General features: G+C 64.4%; 1 protein-coding gene across 7 annotated transcripts in view; it reads left to right on the forward strand.

The window, feature by feature from the left end:
• EMC1 (ER membrane protein complex subunit 1) overlaps nucleotides 1-17,286 on the forward strand; it is a 30,537-nt gene extending 13,251 nt beyond the window's left edge. For 3 of the 7 annotated variants that reach the window (XM_029064926.2, XM_029064930.2, XM_029064927.2), the window contains 13 exons: nucleotides 863-959; nucleotides 2,493-2,615; nucleotides 3,344-3,352; nucleotides 4,130-4,329; nucleotides 4,412-4,561; nucleotides 6,973-7,134; nucleotides 7,553-7,672; nucleotides 9,945-10,082; nucleotides 10,625-10,798; nucleotides 12,504-12,714; nucleotides 13,750-13,834; nucleotides 15,429-15,558; nucleotides 15,872-17,286. In XM_029064926.2, coding sequence (XP_028920759.1) covers nucleotides 863-959; nucleotides 2,493-2,615; nucleotides 3,344-3,352; nucleotides 4,130-4,329; nucleotides 4,412-4,561; nucleotides 6,973-7,134; nucleotides 7,553-7,672; nucleotides 9,945-10,082; nucleotides 10,625-10,798; nucleotides 12,504-12,714; nucleotides 13,750-13,834; nucleotides 15,429-15,558; nucleotides 15,872-16,051 — 1,779 coding nt within the window. In that variant the 3' untranslated portion in view covers nucleotides 16,052-17,286. The remainder of the gene's footprint in view (nucleotides 1-862; nucleotides 960-2,492; nucleotides 2,616-3,343; nucleotides 3,353-4,129; nucleotides 4,330-4,411; nucleotides 4,562-6,972; nucleotides 7,135-7,552; nucleotides 7,673-9,944; nucleotides 10,083-10,624; nucleotides 10,799-12,503; nucleotides 12,715-13,749; nucleotides 13,835-15,428; nucleotides 15,559-15,871) is intronic. The other 4 variants (XM_029064928.2, XM_029064929.2, XM_029064931.2 and 1 more) reach the window with 3 other exon arrangements.
• The last annotated feature ends 656 nt before the right edge of the window (nucleotides 17,287-17,942 follow it).

Consider the following 17,942-nt stretch of genomic DNA (forward strand, 5'->3'; position numbering starts at 1 on the left):
ACCGTGCCCAACCTGATTACCCCGAGTCTACCCCAGCGCTTAGAACGGTGCCCGGAACGTAGAAAGTGCTTAATAAATAAAATAACAGCTTCAAGATCTGTGGCAGAAAGATGCCGGGCCGGTTCAGGATACTAACCCGTGTCTACCCCAGCGCTTAGAACGGTGCTCTGCACATAGTAAGCGCTTAACAAATACCGACGTTATTATTATTATTATTGCTGAACCCGCACTTGCCTCCGTGGCCCGTCGTCGTTTATCGGGCACTCGCCGAGTGCGGAACGCCGTACTGAATGCCCGGAGGAGTTCAGCACGGCGGAGTTGGTAGACGCGTTCCCTGCCCGTGCGATGAGCTTAATGCTCAAAACCCATCCCCGTTGTCTCGATGTGGAAGCAGCCTCTTGCCGGGCGCTCGTATCGCCGAGAGAGGACCTGGCGTCTAAGCCCGGCTCCCCCACCCCTCGGCTGGGTGACCTCGGGCAAGTCACTTCACCTCTCTGTGCCTCGGCAACCTCCTCTGTCAAATGGGGATTAAATCCCACTCCCCCGTACTTAGACCGTGAGCCGCACGTGGGACGGGAACTGTGGCCGACCTGATCGTTTTGGAGCCACCCCGGGGCTTAGCGGTTACGGCCTCCCCCCCGAGACCGTAAGCCCATCGTGGGTAGGGAACGCGTCTGCCGACTCTGTCGTGTCGGGCTCCCCCGAGCGCTCGGCACGTTCGGCGCTCCGCGCCCGGCAGAGCGCTCAAAAACCGCCGGCGGGGAACGGTAAGCGCTCGACGGGTACAGTTTAGAAAGCCGATAAAATGGGGGCGGGGAGGCTCGCGGCCGCCCCGACGACTCGTCCCCGCCCCCGCTCCCAGCTGTACATCCAGGTGTTCCTGAAGAAGGACGACTCGGTGGGCTACCGGGCCCTGGTGCAGACGGAAGACCACGTCCTGCTGTTCCTGCAGCAGCTGGGTGAGCCGACCCCGCTGGGTCGCTTCCTCCGGGGGCCCGGGGCTCCCGCTCCTGCGGCTCGGCCGAGGGACGGGAACGGGGGGGGCGCTTGCCGGGGACCCGGCCGGTCCCCCGGCGTTCCCCTCCCGGGGCCTCCCCCTCCCCGGAATGCCGCCCGCCCTTGACGTCCGCTCTCTGCCTTTGGTTTCGGTGCCCCCGGACGGCTCTGAGCCCGGGCTCCGCCTCCCGGTTCGCCCTCCGCCCCCACGCTTCGTTCGCTCAGCCGTCCGGTCGTATTTATTAAGCGCTCGCCGCGTGCAGAGCGCTCTACTCGGCGCTCGGGAAAGAGCAGTACAACGATAAACAGTGACGGTCCCTGCCCGCAACGAGCTCTCCTCCTCGGGGGTGCCGCTGCCGTTACTCTTCGGGGCTGAGGGAGGGACGGGCTTCCGGGAGGGGGTCGTGATATCCCGGCTGGACTGCCGTCAGCCTTCTCTGTGATCTCCCTTCCTCCTCTCTCGCCCCGCTCCGGTCTACTCTTCACTCCGCCGCCCGGCTCACCTTCCCGCAGAAACGCTCTGGGCCCGTCACTCCCCTTCTCAAACGCCTCCAGTGGTTGCCCGTCGGCCTCCGCGCCAAACAAAAACTCCTCACTCTAGGCTTGGAGGCTGTCCGTCACCTCGCCCCCTCCCACCTCTCCTCCCTTCTCTCTTTCCACCGCCCACCCCGCACGCTCCGCTCCTCCGCCGCCCGCCTCCTCGCCGGCCCCCGGTCTCGCCCGTCCCGCCGTCGACCCCCGGGCCGCGTCCTCCCGCGGTCCCGGAACGCCCTCCCTCCTCGCCTCCGCCAAACTGACTCTCTTCCCCTCTCCGAAACCCTACTTGGAGTTCACCTCCTCCGAGGGGCCTTCCCAGACTGAGCTCCCCCCCTTTTTCCCTCTGCTCCCTCTACCCCACCTTCACCTCTCCGCAGCTCAACCCTCTTCTCCCCCCTCTCCCTCTCCTCCTCCCCCTCTCCCGTCCCACCCCCTCGGCACTGTACTCGCCCGCTCGACTGTCTATATCTTCATCACCCTATCTATTTTGTCTAATGCGATGTACATCGCCCCGATTCTATTTAGTTGCCATTGTTTTTACGAGATGTTCTTCCCCTCGACTCTGTTTCTCGCCATCGTCCTCGTCCGTCCGTCTCCCCCGATGAGACCGTGAGCCCGTCAGAGGGCGGGGACCGTCTCTATCCGTTGCCGACTTGTCCGTTCCCAGCGCTTGGTACGGTGCTCTGCGCCTAGTAAGCGCTCAATAGATACTGTTGAATGAATGAATGAATGAATGAATGGGAACTCGGTCCCCCCGGAGCCCCCGTCCCTCCCGCCCCGTCACACGTCTCCTGCCCTCGACGTTTGGTCTCCGCCTTTGGTTTCGGGACCCCCGCGCCGCGCCGCGCCGAAGCTCCGGCTCCCGGTTCTCCCTCCGCTCCCCTACTGGGCCATCCCTCCCCGGTGCCCTTGGAGGCGGCGTTCCCTCTCAGGCGTCGTCTCCTCCGGGCTTTCCGTAGCGGGGAGAGTGCAGCTGTGGAGCCGTGAGGAGTCGCTGGCCGAGGTGGTGTGCCTGGAGATGGTGGACCTGCCTTTGACTGGGGCCCAGGCTGAGCTGGAGGGAGAATTTGGCAAGAAGGCAGGTGAGATCCGAGCCGGCCGCGGAGCGGAGGAGCCGGCAGGCGGGGCTCCTCGGGGTGGGGCGGCGAGACTTTTCCAGACCGGGAGCTCGCGTTCCCCGGAGAGAAAGCGATCCCGGCCCCCCCCCCCCGGCACCAGAGGCCGACCGCGTTTGCCGTTCACCCCCTTTCCCCGATTTCCTGGGCGGGAAGAGGCGGCGGGTCGAATTTCCCACCGAGCGTCCCGTCGCCCGCGTTCCGGGCCCGGCTGGGCTCCCGGCTCCCCCGTGGGACTCTGGCCGCCTCCTCGGCCTCTCGCCGTCTCTCTCCCCCGAGCCGAGTAGGCTGGGAGGAGGACGAGAGGTCGACCTTTCCTTTTGCGTGCCTCCCCCCCGACCGATTCCCGGGATTGAGCCGGGGGGAAAGGAGAGACCCCGGGTCTTGGGCCGGTCGGCGGGTGACGTCGACACCCGCCTCCCCGGTCGGTTGCCGCGCCTGGGTCGGGTCCGGTCGTGCGGCCTCGTGCCTCTCTCCCTCCCCTTCGCGGGCGGCGGCTAAAACAGGCTCCGGTTTCACACGCGCCCTCCTTCCGCTGCCCCCGAAACGCGCCCCCGAGCGCGCGCTTCTCTCTCCCCGGAGTCTCCCCTGTGGCTCTCCCAGCCCGCCCCGGCTCCGCGCCCGCTCCCTTGTGGGATTGTCCGAACCCGAAGATTAATCCGCCTTTACCGTCTATTTCCGCTGCCCGGATCCAGCCGTTCAAGGTAAAAGCCACCTCGCCGTCCCGTGCCGCCGTTTGCCCGCCCCGCCACGTTAGCCTTCCTGGCCGCCCCCCTCCCCGAGCGCTTTCCACCGGTCGGGCGCGGCTCTCGCCCCGCGCGGTGGCTTGGGACGACACTCGCCGCCCGTCCCGCTCGCACCCCGCGGCGGCGGTCACCCACGTGTTTTCTCTGGGCCGAGAGCGGAGGAGTGAGATGAGCGGACCCGCCTCCGCCCGACGGTGCGGCCCAGGCCGTCGGGGGGCGGCGGGGGGGACCGGCGGGGAGTCGGAGGCGGAAAGAGACGCGGCTCTGTTCGGGTCGGGTAGCGGAACGCTCCCCGGGCGAGGGAGCGGCAGAGGCGGCCGAGTAGCGGCATCCGAGCCGGGGAAGACCGAGGCTTCCGAGGTGACTCCCGAAAGCCGGGGGGGGGTGGGCGGCGAGAGCGAGGAAGGCGGGGCGCCGCTTTTAACCGGCCGCGGACGACGGCCCGGGCCCGGGCGCCGCCGGGCGGCCGCGGCGCGACCGCGATCCCGCCCGGCCGTCCTCCCGGCCCCCCCGGCTCCCCCCCCGCCGGCCCCGGGCGGGCGAATCCACGCGGAGGTGGCCGGCCGGGTTCCGGAGGTCCCCGCGTGGCTTCGGCGCGGCCGGGGCCGCGGGTCAGGAGGTCGGCTCGGGGCGAGCGCGGCCCCGGCTTCCCGGAGGAGGGTGGGGAGGCTCCCCGGACCGGGCGCCGCGGCCCCGGGGCCGGGCCCAGCTCCGCTCCGCTCTCCTCGTCGGCAGACGGCCTGCTGGGGATGTTCCTGAAGCGCCTGTCCTCCCAGCTCATCCTGCTGCAGGCCTGGACCGCCCACCTCTGGAAGATGTTTTACGACGCCCGGAAGCCCCGCAGTCAGATCAAGAACGAGATCAACGTCGACAACCTGGCCAGAGACGAGTTCAACCTCCAGAAGATGATGGTGTTGGTCACCGCCTCGGGCAAGGTGAGGAGGGCGGGCAGGTGGGAGGGTCGCGCCCGGGGGCCGGCGGCCGGCGGCGGGGGCTCCCCTCACCTCTCTTCCTCAGCTCTTCGGCATCGAGAGCGGCTCCGGCACCATCCTCTGGAAGCAGTACCTGCCTGACGTGAGGCCGGGGGCCTCCTTCAAGCTGGTCGTCCAGAGGACCACGGCTCACTTCCCCCACCCGCCCCAGTGCACCCTCCTGGTCAAGGACAAGGCGAGGCCCCTCCCCGCGCCGGGGGCGCCGCGGGGGACCATCCCTCTCGCCGCCTTCACTCGTCGGGCCCGTGGGGCGGTCCGGAGATCGAGGGGCGCGGGGCGGGTCCCGCAAGCCCCGCGTCCTCCCGCCCCCTCCGGGATCCCCCGGGCTGCCTCGGGTCGGAGACCCGCGCCCCCCCGTCCGGGACCTCTCTGCGAGGCGGAGCGGAGCGGCCGGGGGCCGAGGAAGCGAACCCTTCCTTCCGCTTCCCGGCCGGGTCCCGTGGGCGACGGGTGGCGGCGTCCGCTTCTCGCCCGCCTTGCCGCCTCGTTTCGTAATCGAAAAGCGGCGTGGCTCGGTGGAGGGGGCCCGGGCTGGGGGGTCGGGGGTCACGGGTTCAAATCCCGGTTCAGCCGCTCGCCTGCTGCGTGACTTTGGGCGGGTCGCTTCACTTCTCCGGGCCTCATCCGTGAGATGGGGATGAAGACTGCGGGCCCCAAGTGGGGCAACCTGATCACCTTGTATCCTCCCCAGCGCTCAGAACAGTCCTCTGCTCGTAGTGAGCACTTAAATGCCGTCGTTATCATTATTATCCCTATTAGCCAGTCGTATTTACCGAGCACCGACCGCGGGCGGAGCGCTGAACCGAACGCTCGGCGGAGTACGATATAACAGAGCCGGTGGGCTCGTTCCCCGCCCGCGACGAGCTCGCGGACTTTCTGCGCAGAGGGGCGGGGGGACGGTCGGGGCTCTCGTGGCCCGTCGCTCTCAGGATAAAAGCAGGGTGATCGGCGGAAGGGGTGAAGTTGAGCATCTTCTCACGGGAGCCGGGGATCCGGGCTTTGCAGGGGAGAGCCGAGGCCGAGAACCATCCAGTTCTCGGGCGCAGTCGATCCCAGGTGTCCGGTTTCGGAGGCTGCCTCCGCATTTTGGGTCCTCCAGTCGGCCGGCAGTATCTATTGGGGGCCGACCGCGCTCGGTGCGTGGGAGACTGCGGTGGATTTAATGGGCGCGATCCCTCCCCTAGACCCTAAGCTCCTCGTGGGCGGCGAACGCGTCTATCGATCGATCGGTCGGTCGTATCCGTCGAGGGCTCGCTGCGCGCGGAGCGCTCTCCCGAGCGCTCGGAAGCGTACGGTACGGCAGGGTCGCAAGACACGTCCCCTGCCCACAGTGAGCTTACGGCCCAGGAGGGGAGACGGACGGTTATGTGGATCGACTAACTACGGTTCTGTGGGTCGCGGGGCGAGGGAGGGGCGAACGGAGAGTGCGGATCCTGATGCGGGGGCGACGAGGGCCTAGTCGGGGAAGGCCTCTCGGAGGAGGAGGGCCTCCGGCGAGGCTCTGAAGGTGCCGAGGGCGGTCGTCCGTGGGATACGAAGAGGGAGGGCGTCCCGGGCCGGAGGCGGGACGCGGATGAGAGGTCGGAGGTGAGATGTAGATGAGATCGAGGTGCGGCGGGCAGGTTGGCGTGAGGAGCGAAGGACGCGGGTTGGGTTCTAGTAGCAGATCAGGGAGGCGCGGTAGGACCGGGCGGGCGGGGCGACCGAGTGCTTTCAGGCCAGCGGTGCGGAGTTCCCGTCCGACGCGGAGGCGGACGGGCAACCGGCGGAGGCTCCCCGAGGGGAAGCGTGGACCGGACGGCTTGGTGGAAAACCGATCCGGGCAGCGGAGCGAAAGAGGAACCGGGGTGGGGAGGGACGGGAGGCGGGGAGGCTGACGAAGCGGTCGGGGCGGAGTGGGATGAATGCTTGGGTTAAAGCTGTAGCAGATTGGACGGAGAGGAAAGGGCGGGTCTCAGCGGCGTTCCGACGGTCAGACGTGCAGGCTGCGGCGACGGGTTGAACGGGTCGAGGAGAACGCCGGGGTCGGGGGTGTGCGAGGCAGGGAGGACGGTGGTGCCGTCTGCGCCCCCGGGAGAGGCGCGGGGAGGACGGGGTTTAGATGGGGAGACGTGGAGTCGGAGGTGCCGTCGGGGTATCCGAGTAGCGACGACCCGAGGGCCGGAGGAAATGCAAGGAGGCGTCAGCCGACTCTTGTCGTTCCGTACGTTCCCGAGGGTCTGGTACAGTGCCCTGCACGCGGTGAGCGCGCGATAGTGGTGACGTTGGTATCTGTTAAGCGCCCACTGCGTGCAGAGCACCGTTCTGAGCGCTGGGGTGGACCCGGGGGAATCGGGTCGTCCCACGTGAGGCTCGCGGTTAATCCCCATTTTACAGATGAGGTCGCCGAGGCACCGAGGAGCGAAGTGACTTGCCCACGGTCGCACAGCTGACAGGTGGCAGAGGCGGGACGAGTACGGACGGCTCGATCCCCGCCTTCGGGGAGTTTACGGCCCGGCTAGGGGGCGGGAGGGGGACGGGCGCGGAAGTAAAACGCGGGCGGGAGGGAGGATGACCGATCCTGACGGGTTCCGTTGCCCGCCTCAGGAGTCTGGCCTCAGCTCCCTGTACGTCTTCAACCCCATCTTTGGGAAGTGGAGTCAGGTGGCGCCCCCGGTTCTGAAGCGCCCCATCTTGCAGTCTTTACTGCTGCCCATCATGGACCAAGACTACGCCAAAGTACTGCTGCTGATCGACAGCGAGTACAAGGTGAGCCGGCCCGGGAGCCGAGGGGGGCGGCCAACCGGCGGCGATAGCGCGCGTCTTGGGGCGTTAATCCCGGCACGCATCCGGACACTCGGGGCCTCCCGCGGAGGGAAAATGGAAGCCCAGGCCGTCGGCGACGCGGCGGTCCCCGGCTTCCCGGGTGGAGCCCGGGCCTGGGAGGCGGAAGGTCACGGGTTCCGTTCCCGGCTCCGCCGCCCGTCCGCCGTCCGGCCTCGGACGAGTCGCTTCTCTGGGCCTCGGTTGCCCCGTCAGTAAGACGGGGATCGAGACCCGTGAGCCCCACGTGGGACGGGGACCGTGTCCGACCCGATTTGCTCGTTCCCGCTCGGCGCGGTACCTGGCACGCAGCGAGCGCTTAGCAAATGCTACCGTATAGATGTCTCTCACATCCGCCCCGCAGGTGACGGCCTTCCCAGCCACCAGAAACGTCCTGCGCCAGTTACGAGACCTCGCTCCTTCCATCTTCTTCTACTTGGTGGATGCGGAGCGAGGGAAGCTGTCCGGATTTAGGCTGCGGAGGGTAGGCGAGGAGCTCTGGGGCCGGGGGGAGAGGGGCCGGCGCGCCCCGTTTGCCGGCGGGGGCGGCGGCCGAAGCGACCGAGAAGCCGCTCGGCGGGTTTGCGGGCCGCCTCGGTGCTAGAAGGCCCGTGGTCCGGTGGGCGGAGCGTGGGTCCGGGAACCGGGGTTCTGATCCCGGCCCCCCCCCCCAGCCCGCGGGGCGACCTCGGGCGAGTCACTTCTCCGCGCTTCCTTTCCCTCACCTGTCAAGCGGGGATTCGGCAACCGCCCTCCCTCTCGCTCAGAACAGGAGTCCCTTGCGGGACCGGGCCCGGGCCTGATCAACTCGCGTCGGCTCCAGCGCTCGGTAGCGACGCTGGGCACGTAGTAAGCGCTCTGCGGCCAGTCGGTCCGTCGGTGTAGACTGCCCCAGTTAGTATTATCCGCGTTAGGATTCGCTCTCCTCGGTGACTCCTTCCCCGTGGTGGGGAAAGAGACTCTTCCCTCCGTAGAGGGGCGGTTCTGCGGGGAAGCGGAAGCGACCCCTCCCCAGGGTCCTCCTGAGTTCCTGGAAGCCGGACGGCTGCTCCCGACAGTCGGCAGGGGCTTCGGAGCCCCTTTTCCTCTCCTGGGTCGCACGGGGGAAAAAAAAAATCCTCCCTCTCCAGAGCCGAAAAGAAACAGCGTGGTATGGCAGTGTGAGGGGAAGGAGCGCCGTGGCCTGGTAGATAGAACGTGGACCCTACTGAGAGCTCCCCTGTCAGCTGTGTGACCGTGGGCAAGTCACTTCGCTTCTCTGCGCCTCAGTTACCTCATCTGTAAGATGAGGATGAAGACCGTGAGCCCCACGCGGGACGGCCCGATTCCCCCGTGTCTCCCCCAGCGCTTAGAACGGTGCTCTGCACATAGTAAGCGCTTAACAGATAGATACCCACATTATTATTATTAGCTCACCTCCTCCAAGAGGCCTTCCCAGACCGAGCTTCCCCTTTGAATAACGTTGGTATCCGTTAAGCGCTTACTATGTGCCGAGCACCGTTCTAAGCGCTGGAGCACTGTTCTAAGCCCTCTGCTCCCTCTCTGCCCCCCCCCCCTCCCCTCCGCTAAGCCCCCTTTCCCCCCCTTTCCCTCTGCTCCTCCCCCTCCCTTCAGCACTGCGCTCATTTGTATAGATTTTGATTACCCTATTTATTTTGTTAACGAGGCGTACATCCCCTCGATCCTATTTGTCGTGAACGAGTTGTCTCGTTTTTGTCCGTCCGTCTCCCCCGATTCGACCGTGAGCCCGTCGGTAGGCAGAGACCGTCTCTGTCTCTTGCCTGATTGTCCATTCCAAGCGCTTAGTACGGTGCTCTGCACGTAGTAAGCGCTCGGTAAAGACTGTCGAGTGAATGAATGAGTCTGAAGGACGTGGGTCCCAGTCCCGGCTCTGCTCCTCGTCTCCATTGTGACCTTGGGCAAGTCACTTGGCTTCTACGGGCCTCGGTTCCCTCATCTGTAAAATGGGACAGGGATCGTTTCCAACCTAATCAGCTTCTCTCTACCCCGGCGCTTCATACAGCGTCTGGCGCGTTGTAAGTGCTTAACAGATGCTATCGAAGCAGCGTGGCTCAGTGGAAAGAGCCCGGGCTCGGGCGTCAGCGGTCCTGGGTTCGAATCCCGGCTCCGTCGCCTGTCGGCTGGGTCACTGTGGGCGAGTCGCTTCACTTCTCTGGGCCTCAGTTCCCTCACCTGTAAAATGGGGATGAAGACCGTGAACCTCACGAGGGACAACTTGATTACCCTGCATCTACCCCGGCGCTGAGAACAGTGCTCTGCGCGTACTAAGCGCTTAACAAATACCGACGTTATCATCGTTATTATTCTTACTATTCATAATTTTAAAGGTGGTCAGGCTCTCTGCGAAAGGGAGAGAGAGCTTAACAGAATAAGGGGGTGGTTTCCTGGTTTCTCGGGTAGGACCTAGACTGTAGACTGGAAGCTCGCTGTGGGAAGGGAATGTCTGTGCCAGTTCTGTGGTATCGATCGAGACCGTGAGCCCCACGTGGGATGGGGACTGTGTCCGGCCCGATTTGTCCGTATCCACCCCGGCGTTCAGCACGGTGCCTGGCGCACGGTAAGCGCTCGAATGCCCCGATTTTTGTGCGTTGATATTACTCTCGCAAGCGCTCTGCACCCAGTAAACTCTCAGTCGTCACCGTCGAAGGTCGCGAGAGTCGATGACGACGGCGACTCCGGATTCTCCGGGGGGGCCGGGTCGAACCGTGGCTCTCTCCCCCTCTCTCCGCTCCCAGGATCTGACGACGGAGCCGAGCTGGGAGCTGACCATCCCGCCGGAGGTGCAGCGGATCGTGACGGTGAAGGGGAAGCGCTCCGGCGAGCACGTGCACTCCCAGGGCCGCGTGATGGGGGACCGCAGTGTGCTCTACAAGGTACCCCCGGGGGGGGGGGGGCCCGGGGCGGCGGGGCGCGGGGGGGGGGGCCCGCGGACCCGCCCAGGAAGGGGAGGGCGGCGGACCTGCCCAGCGTCAGACAGGTGACAGAGCCGGGATCAGAACCCGTGACCTCTGGCTCCCAAGCCCGTGCTCTTTCCGCTCAGCCACGCTGCTTCCCCTAGAGGAGCACGGACCCGGGAGTCAGAGGACCTGGGTCCTGATCCCGGCCTCCGCCGCCGCTCTGTTGCGTGACCTTGGCAAGTCACTTCGCTTCTCTGTGCCTCCGTATCATCCGCGGAAAGGGGATCCGACATCCGTTCCTCCTCCTACTTAGACTGCGAGCCCCATGTGGGACCCGATTATCGTCGATACGGCGCCCGGCACATAGTAGGCCCTTAACAGATGCCCTCGCCAGCGGCGGCGGCGACCGGCCTCGGCGCCGTCCGGGGCGGCCGCCGATGACCTCTTCGCACCGCGCGGCCGGGCCTCCCCCCTCTGATTCCCTCTCCGGGCCCCCCCCCCCGCCCCCCGCCTCCCAGAGCCTGAACCCCAATCTGCTGGCCGTGGTGACGGAGAGCGCGGACCTGCACCACGAGCGCACCTTCGTCGGCATCTACCTGATCGACGGCGTCACCGGCCGCATCGTCCACTCCTCGGTGCAGAAGAAAGCCAAGGGCCCCGTCCGCATCGTGCACTCGGAGAACTGGGTGGTGGTGAGCGGCCGCCAGCGCGCCGGCCCGCGGCCCCGGGGAGGGAGGCGGGAGCCCGGGCGCGGATCCCGGCTCCGCGGTCGGGTAGGGCGGGCCTCCCGTTCCCCCGACTCCTCCTCCAGTCATCCTCTTCGAGGGCTGCCCCGAAGCATCTGGCTGACCATAAGGATGACGACGATGACTGCGGATAATCGTGGGGTCGGGTACCGTACTAAGCGCCGGGGTGGATACGAGCAAATAAGCTTGGACACGGTCCCCGTCCCGCCGTTCTAGTCCCCGTTTTACAGACGAGGGAACCGAGGCATCCAGAAGTTGCGACCTGCCCGAGGTTGCGCGGCGGACAAGCGGCGGAGCCGGGATCAGGACCCGTGTCCCGCCGACGTCCGGGCCCGTGCTCGAGTCGCTGGACCGTACCGCGTCTTGTAATGACGACGGTGATAACGCCAGTGATAGTCATAATGGTATTCGTTCGACCGTTACTATGGGCCAAGGACGCCACTGAGCACTAAGATAGTCTTAGGTCGGGCAGAGTCTCTGTCCCACTTGAGGCTAGCAGTCTAAATTGGAGGGAGAGCGGGTATTTCATCCCCGTTTTACAGACGAGGCGACTGAGACACGGAGAAGTGAAATGCCACTCCCGAGATTAACAGCGGAGTCGGGATCAGAGAAGCAGCGTGGGCTAGTGGAAAGAACCACGGGGCTGGGAGTCGGAGGATCTGGGTTCTCATCCTGGACCCGCCGCCTGCCCGGCCTCGGGTCAGTCATTTAACCTCCCCGAGCCTCGGTCACCTCGTCTTGTTAAACGAGGATTAAATCCTCCTCCCTCCGGTTTAGATCGCGAGGCCTGGGTGGGACGGGGACCGCGTCCCACCCCATCACCTCGTGTCCACCCCGGCTCGTAGAACAGCGCTCGACACACAGTAAGCCTGTAACAGCTACCGCAAACCCCCCCCGCAGAACCCAGGTCCCCTGCCCCCCAGCCCTCTCCGCTGGGCCGTACTGCTCCCGTGCTCTGTGGTGGTCCCTGACTCCTCAAAAACCCTCGCCTGGCTTCTGCCTCGGAGACCTTTAAGGAGATTCACTTAACCGAGCGTACGAGGAGCAACGGGTGGATTGGGTTAAGGGCCCGGGACCCCACTCGTCGTCACTCGATTCCCTCTGTAGCCCGAGAGAAGGAAACCGTGGGGGATGGGGCGATGGGTCATTTTCCTGGGCCGGACCGCCGAGGCCAACCCCGCGTCGGCTCCCGTCACCGGTCAGATCGGAACCGGCAGCTCCTGAAGAGCGGGAGAGAGCAGGGCTCACGTCTCCCCGTGACCGGGAGTCAGATTGCCCCGCCCCCCCCCCCCCCCCCCGGTCCTCTTTTTCCTCCTCCTCCTCGCCCCTTCGAGCGATACCACGGCGTGGTGGATGAAGTCCGGGGCTTGGCGTCAGAGGTCGTGGGTTCTAATCCCGGCTCCGCCACTCGTCTGCCGTGTGACCTTCACTTCTCTGGGCCTCGGCTACCTCATCGGCAAAACGGGGATCGAGACCGTGAGCCCCACGTGGGACGGGGACCGTGTCCAATCCGATTTGCTCGCGTCCACCCGAGCGCTTAGCGTAGTGGCCGGCACGTAGTAAGCGCCGTTGTTGTCATTTCCTCCTCCTCCTCCTCCTCTTCTTCCTTCCCCTCTTCCTTCTCCTCTTCCTCCCCCCCCGGCCCGCGCAGTACCAGTACTGGAATACGAAGGCTCGGCGCAATGAATTCACGGTGCTGGAGCTGTACGAGGGCACAGAACAGTACAACGCCACGGCCTTCAGCTCCCTGGACCGCCCTCAGCTGCCTCAGGTTCTCCAGCAGTCGTACATCTTCCCCTCGTCCATCAGCGCCATGGAGGCCACCATCACCGAGCGTGGCATCACCAGCCGCCATCTGCTCAGTGAGTGCCCCGGGGGAGCCTGCCGCCCGTCGAACTGGGCGTGGAAAGGCAGAGTGGGAAGGTTGGCGGGGAAAGCGGCCTTCCTTGCGGGGAAATGCCCCCGGCTTCGCCTTTCCCGGCTGTAAAAGCTGACACTCCCTTCTTTTCCTTTTTAATTTTTTACCACACCGACCGCCTGGGCTAACCCGTGTTCCCCCACCGACGGCATTTCTCCTCACTGGCTTCTCCCCAGGGCTTGCCGTGGGGACCGTTGGTTTACTTTAGGGGCCTTCGGTCCGGCAGTAAGGAGGCCGTACCGCTGTTCGTCTTCCGTGTGGGATGAACGCGCTGGCGTCCGCGGTATCGGAAGAACCGAGATTCTCACCGTCGGGCGGCCCTTGAGGCGGAGGCGTTAAGAAATGGGGCTCGTAAGGCTTCTCTGAGCCAGCCGCGTGCAGCGAATGAGATAATAATAATAATGTCGTATCTGTCGAGCGCTTACTCCGCGCGGAGCACCGTTCTAAGCGCCGGGGTAGATACAGGGTCATCGGGTCGTCCCACGTGAGGCTCACGGTTAATCCCCGTTTTACAGATGAGGGAACCGAGGCCCAGAGGAGTGAAGCGACTTGCCCACAGTCACACGGCTGACAAGTGGCAGAGCGGCAGAGATAGGGTTCCGGGGGTGGAGGGGGACCCTGGGAGACGGCGGAGACGACGACGGGTGCCGAGTGAATGAGCGTGGCTGGTCCCTTTTTAGGGAGGGAGGAAGCCAGGTGGCCCTCCTTGTTCCTCCGACGAATAGGGGACACCGCCTAACTGGGACCTGGTTCCTCGTTTTGTGTTTCCTTGGGATCCGCCCGTCCCTCGGAGTAATTCTCCGGAAAACCTCAAGCTCCCGATGAGTCGGTCAGTCATCTGTCAATAGGCGCGGTTCCCGTGTACAGAGAACCGTGCGAGGCGCCTGGGAAACGCGTCGGCAGACACGTTCTCTGCCCTCGGGGAGCTTCGGATCTAGCCCGATCCCCCACTCACCCGAGGTGTTCTTTTTCTGCGCAGTCGGACTGCCCTCTGGGGCGATTCTCTCCCTCCCAAAGGCCCTGCTGGATCCTCGCCGACCCGAGATCCCCACGGAGCAGAGCAGGTGAGCCTGGGGTATCCACCAAGGCGCTGGAAAGTGTACTTTGTACTGGGCTTATTCTACAAAGGCACGTAGCGGGTCTCATCCGGGATCTTCGAGACCCTGTCGGTCATCTGGGTGCTAAGTGCGTTCCAGTCACCTGCTGGGGTGTGGACACCTAGGGGAGCGAGGGGCTGCGTTGAGAGCGGAGGGGATAAAGGGAGAGTAACGGTAATAGTATCCGAGTGCTTACTGTATGCCGAGCTCTGTACTAAGTGCCGGGGGAGATACGTGAAAATTAGGCCCCACCTGGGGCTCACGGTCCGAGGGAGAACAGGTATCAAAACCCCATCGGACAGATGAGGGAACCGAGGCACAGAGAAGTGGAGTGACTTGCCCGAGTTCCTCGGGATTAGAACCCGGGGCCTCCTGACTCCCAGGCCCGGGCTCTATCCACTAGGCCACGCCGCCCCTGTTTACGTCGCTTGCATTTAGGCTCTTACCCTTGCGCACCTTTTTAAAATTCGGAAATCTAGGTGTCTCTCGTCTCTCCCGCGGCCGGCCCGCTCCTCGAGGAGCTTGTATTTTCCGGGAATGTTCCCAGGGGCCTCGTTCGGTTCTTCGCAGAGGGGAGGCACTCCGGCAGTGTTATAGATGAAGATAACTAAAAGTGCGGTGGTTATATCACTATAGCGTACTCTCCCAAGCGCTTAGTAGAGTGCTCTGCACACGGTAAGTGCTCAGTAAATGCGACCGACTGACAGTAGGATGCCCTCGGGGGTCAAAACACCGAGCCGCATGGGCGTTGGTGATGACAGGACTTCTAGAGGTTGAAATTAGGGGGTAGGAATCACTCAGTGGGGTAAGAACCTTCATCCGGTAGTATTCATTTGAGCGCTCACCACGTGCAGAGCACCGTACTAGGCGCTCGGAACGTACAGTTTGGCAAAAGGTGGAGACAGTCCCTGCCCCGTGTGATGGGCTCCCGGTCTTCTTTGGATGGAGCCCTCCGGGCTGGCCCCGGAAAAACCGCCGAGGCTCCGGGCTCTCGGTTTCCTCATCTCTAAAGTGGGGACTGTCGTCTCAGGCTGGCACCTGTGGGGTTTCCAAGCCTCTACCAGCCTCGGCCGTGGGAGGGAGAGTCGAGCGGAGGCTTGGAAACCTCCCTCCTTAGCTCGGGCAGCGGCCAGCGAGCGGCAGGCGATGGGCTACGAGCCCGGACTCGCCCGCGCCGGGCTGCGGCGGCGCGGGAGGGAGTCGAGAAGGCTCTACGGATCCGCTACCGGAACGACAGCGGAGGGGGGCGGGGCGGGGCGGGAGAGATGTGTCCGTGGCGTCGCCGTGGGTCGGGAACGACTCGGCCTGTGACAAGAGAAGCGTGCGAATGGAAGACGCTGTGGTTTTCGGGGAAGAGGAATGAGTCGGGGGGGTGGGGGAGAGGTGGTGTTGGGGGGAAGAGAGGAGGACTAAAAGAATTCGGGAACCGTAGGTTTCAGCCTCGTTTCACGGACCGGCCGGCTCTCGGGGAGGGGGTCGGGAAAGCCCCCCCCCGAGCGCCGCCTCGCCGGGCGTGGCGGGGGCTTTCAGTGGCTCTTCCTCTGATCCTGGTGCTTCGCAGAGAGGAGAACCTGATCCCGTATTCCCCGGACGTGCAGATCCACGCGGAGAGGTTCATCAATTACAACCAGACCATCTCCCGCATGAGGGGCATCTACACCGCTCCCTCGGGCTTGGAGTCCACCTGCCTGGTGAGTCGCGTCCGGGCTCCTCCGGCCACGCACGCGTCCCCCGAGGCCCCCCCCCCCCCGGGGTCGGCCTACCGGCGGGCGGGCGTCCCGTCGGCCGAGAATCCCCCGATTAGACCGTAAGCCCGTCAGACGGCAGGGACCGTCTCTGTCTGCTGCCGACGTGTTCGTTCCAAGCGCTTCGTACGGTGCTCTGCACGTAGTAAGCGCTCAGTAGATACTATTGAATGAATGAATGAATGAATGAATGGGCTCTGCGGCCGGGGCCCTCCCCGGGCAGCTCCGAAGGCCGATCGTATTCCTCCGACTTCCCCAGGTCGTGGCCTACGGGTTGGACATCTACCAGACGCGAGTCTATCCGTCCAAGCAGTTCGACGTGTTGAAGGACGACTACGACTACGTGCTGATCAGCAGCGTCCTCTTCGGCCTGATCTTCGCCACTATGATCACCAAGAGGCTGGCCCAGGTGAAGCTGCTCAACCGGGCCTGGCGGTGAGGAGCGCGACGCCGCGGGCGGGGAAGAAGGAAGTCCGAGGGCGACCCCGTCCGTCCCCAGTGGGGAGCCGCCGTTGGGATCGCCGGGAGTTGACGGATCGGGACGACCGCGGAGCTCATCTCCGGTGGGGTCTGTGGGAGCCCCGGCCGGCTCGGAAGAGAGGACGCGCTCGTCGGCGAGAAGACCCACCCCGGGGTTCCCCGTGGACGGAGATCGATCGCAGACCTCTGCTGTCCCGTTAGACCTGTGGATTTTTTCCCCACCCCTCTCAGCTCCCGGTCTTCCCCCTTGCACTCTCTCCCCGGCCGCGTCCCTCTCTTTTCACTCCTCTTCAGTTATTCCACGGGGGGGGGGGGCCGGGCGGAGAAGGGAGGCCGGGCAGATCCCGGCCCTCTCCCCTTCCCCGGCGGCTCACTCCCTCGCCCTCCCGGATGTTCCCTACTCCTCTTCCCCGAGAATCCTCGGTAGGGAGGAAGTCCTCGAATCGGAACCCCCGCTTGTTCAGAAACCCTCATAGTAAGTGCATTAGCTACCGCCCGGTGGGGATGGGAATGGGAAAAAATTGATCCGCTCAAAAAGAGGCATTGACCCCACCCTCCGATTTCTCTCTCCCCGCCGGGGAATCGGGAGGAAGGCAAGCGCGTTGATTTTACGCCGTTTACTTATCGGGGCCTAAAGTTTCTTTCCATCATTTTTTATTTATTGCGGTCAGCCCATCCATTTTTTTCATCTTTCCCTACTCAAATGTCAGACTCACAGATCTATCCCGCGGAGCTTACTCCCCAGCAGGCCGAGAGAGGACTCCTCGGCGGAACCTCGCCGGCCGCTCCCTCGCCCGAAACGTTTTGGAGAAGAATCCGTCGGTAGAGAATCCGGTCCCTCCGTGGTGGAGAGGATCATTCCGGGGACCCTGAAGTTGATTTTCTGGGTCGAGGTTGCCCGCGTCCCTGCGACCGGGTCTTTAAATCCCAAACCAGCTTCGCCGATCCTCTCGGCTCCCCCCGTCGAGTCGTCTCCTCGGGCAGCCTGCGGGGCTGGCGAGAGAAGAACTCCTCTCCGCTGCTTCCTAGCTCCAGAGAGAGAGGGGCTTGGTCTAGTTCTTTTATTTTGGTTTTTTTCCTCCCCAAGGAGAGGCGGGTGTGCGGCCTGAGATTGGGTAGGGGGTGTCTGTCTCAGCTCCGTTGGTGGAAGTGATGCGTCGGGTGGATCCGAATAAAAACGATGGATCGAACGGCCGTAGCGTCTGTTCTTCTGCGGGTCAGCCCCCTGCGTGCAGAAAAGAGACCGCGGCCGCATTAAGAAGCCGCGTTTCCTCGCGGCTGGAGCCCGGGCCTGGGAGTCAGAAGGGCCCGGGGTCTGATCCCAGCCCTGCCACTTGTCCGCTCTGTGACCCCGGGCAGGTCTCTCTGCTGCTCTGTGCCCCAGTCCCTCCTCTGTGGCCTGGAGATTCAGACTGTGAGCCCTACGTGGGAGGGACCGGGGGCTTGGAACCTAGTAAGCGCTTAACAAATGCCGTGACTATTATTATTATGGAGATGAAGACCGTGAGCCCCACGGGGGACAACCTAATAACCTCGTATCTCCTGCCGCTCTTAGAACGGCGCTCGGCACCTAGTAGGGCCTAAAGAAATGCCACGATTACAACGGGGATGAAGACCGTGAGCCCCACGTGGCACAACCTAAAAACCTCGTATCTCCTGCAGTGCTTAGAACGGTGCTCGGCACCAAGTAAGGCCTTAATACATGCCATTATCACAACGGGGATGAAGACCGTGAGCCCCACGTGGCACAACCTAGTCACCTCGTATCCCCCCAGTGCTTAGAACGGTCCTCGGCACCTAGTAAGTGCTCAACAAAGACCAACATTATTATTATGAGTGAGGGAATGAAT

The sequence above is a fragment of the Ornithorhynchus anatinus genome, chromosome 5 (assembly GCF_004115215.2).
Source record: "Ornithorhynchus anatinus isolate Pmale09 chromosome 5, mOrnAna1.pri.v4, whole genome shotgun sequence".
NCBI classification, from domain to species: domain Eukaryota; kingdom Metazoa; phylum Chordata; class Mammalia; order Monotremata; family Ornithorhynchidae; genus Ornithorhynchus; species Ornithorhynchus anatinus.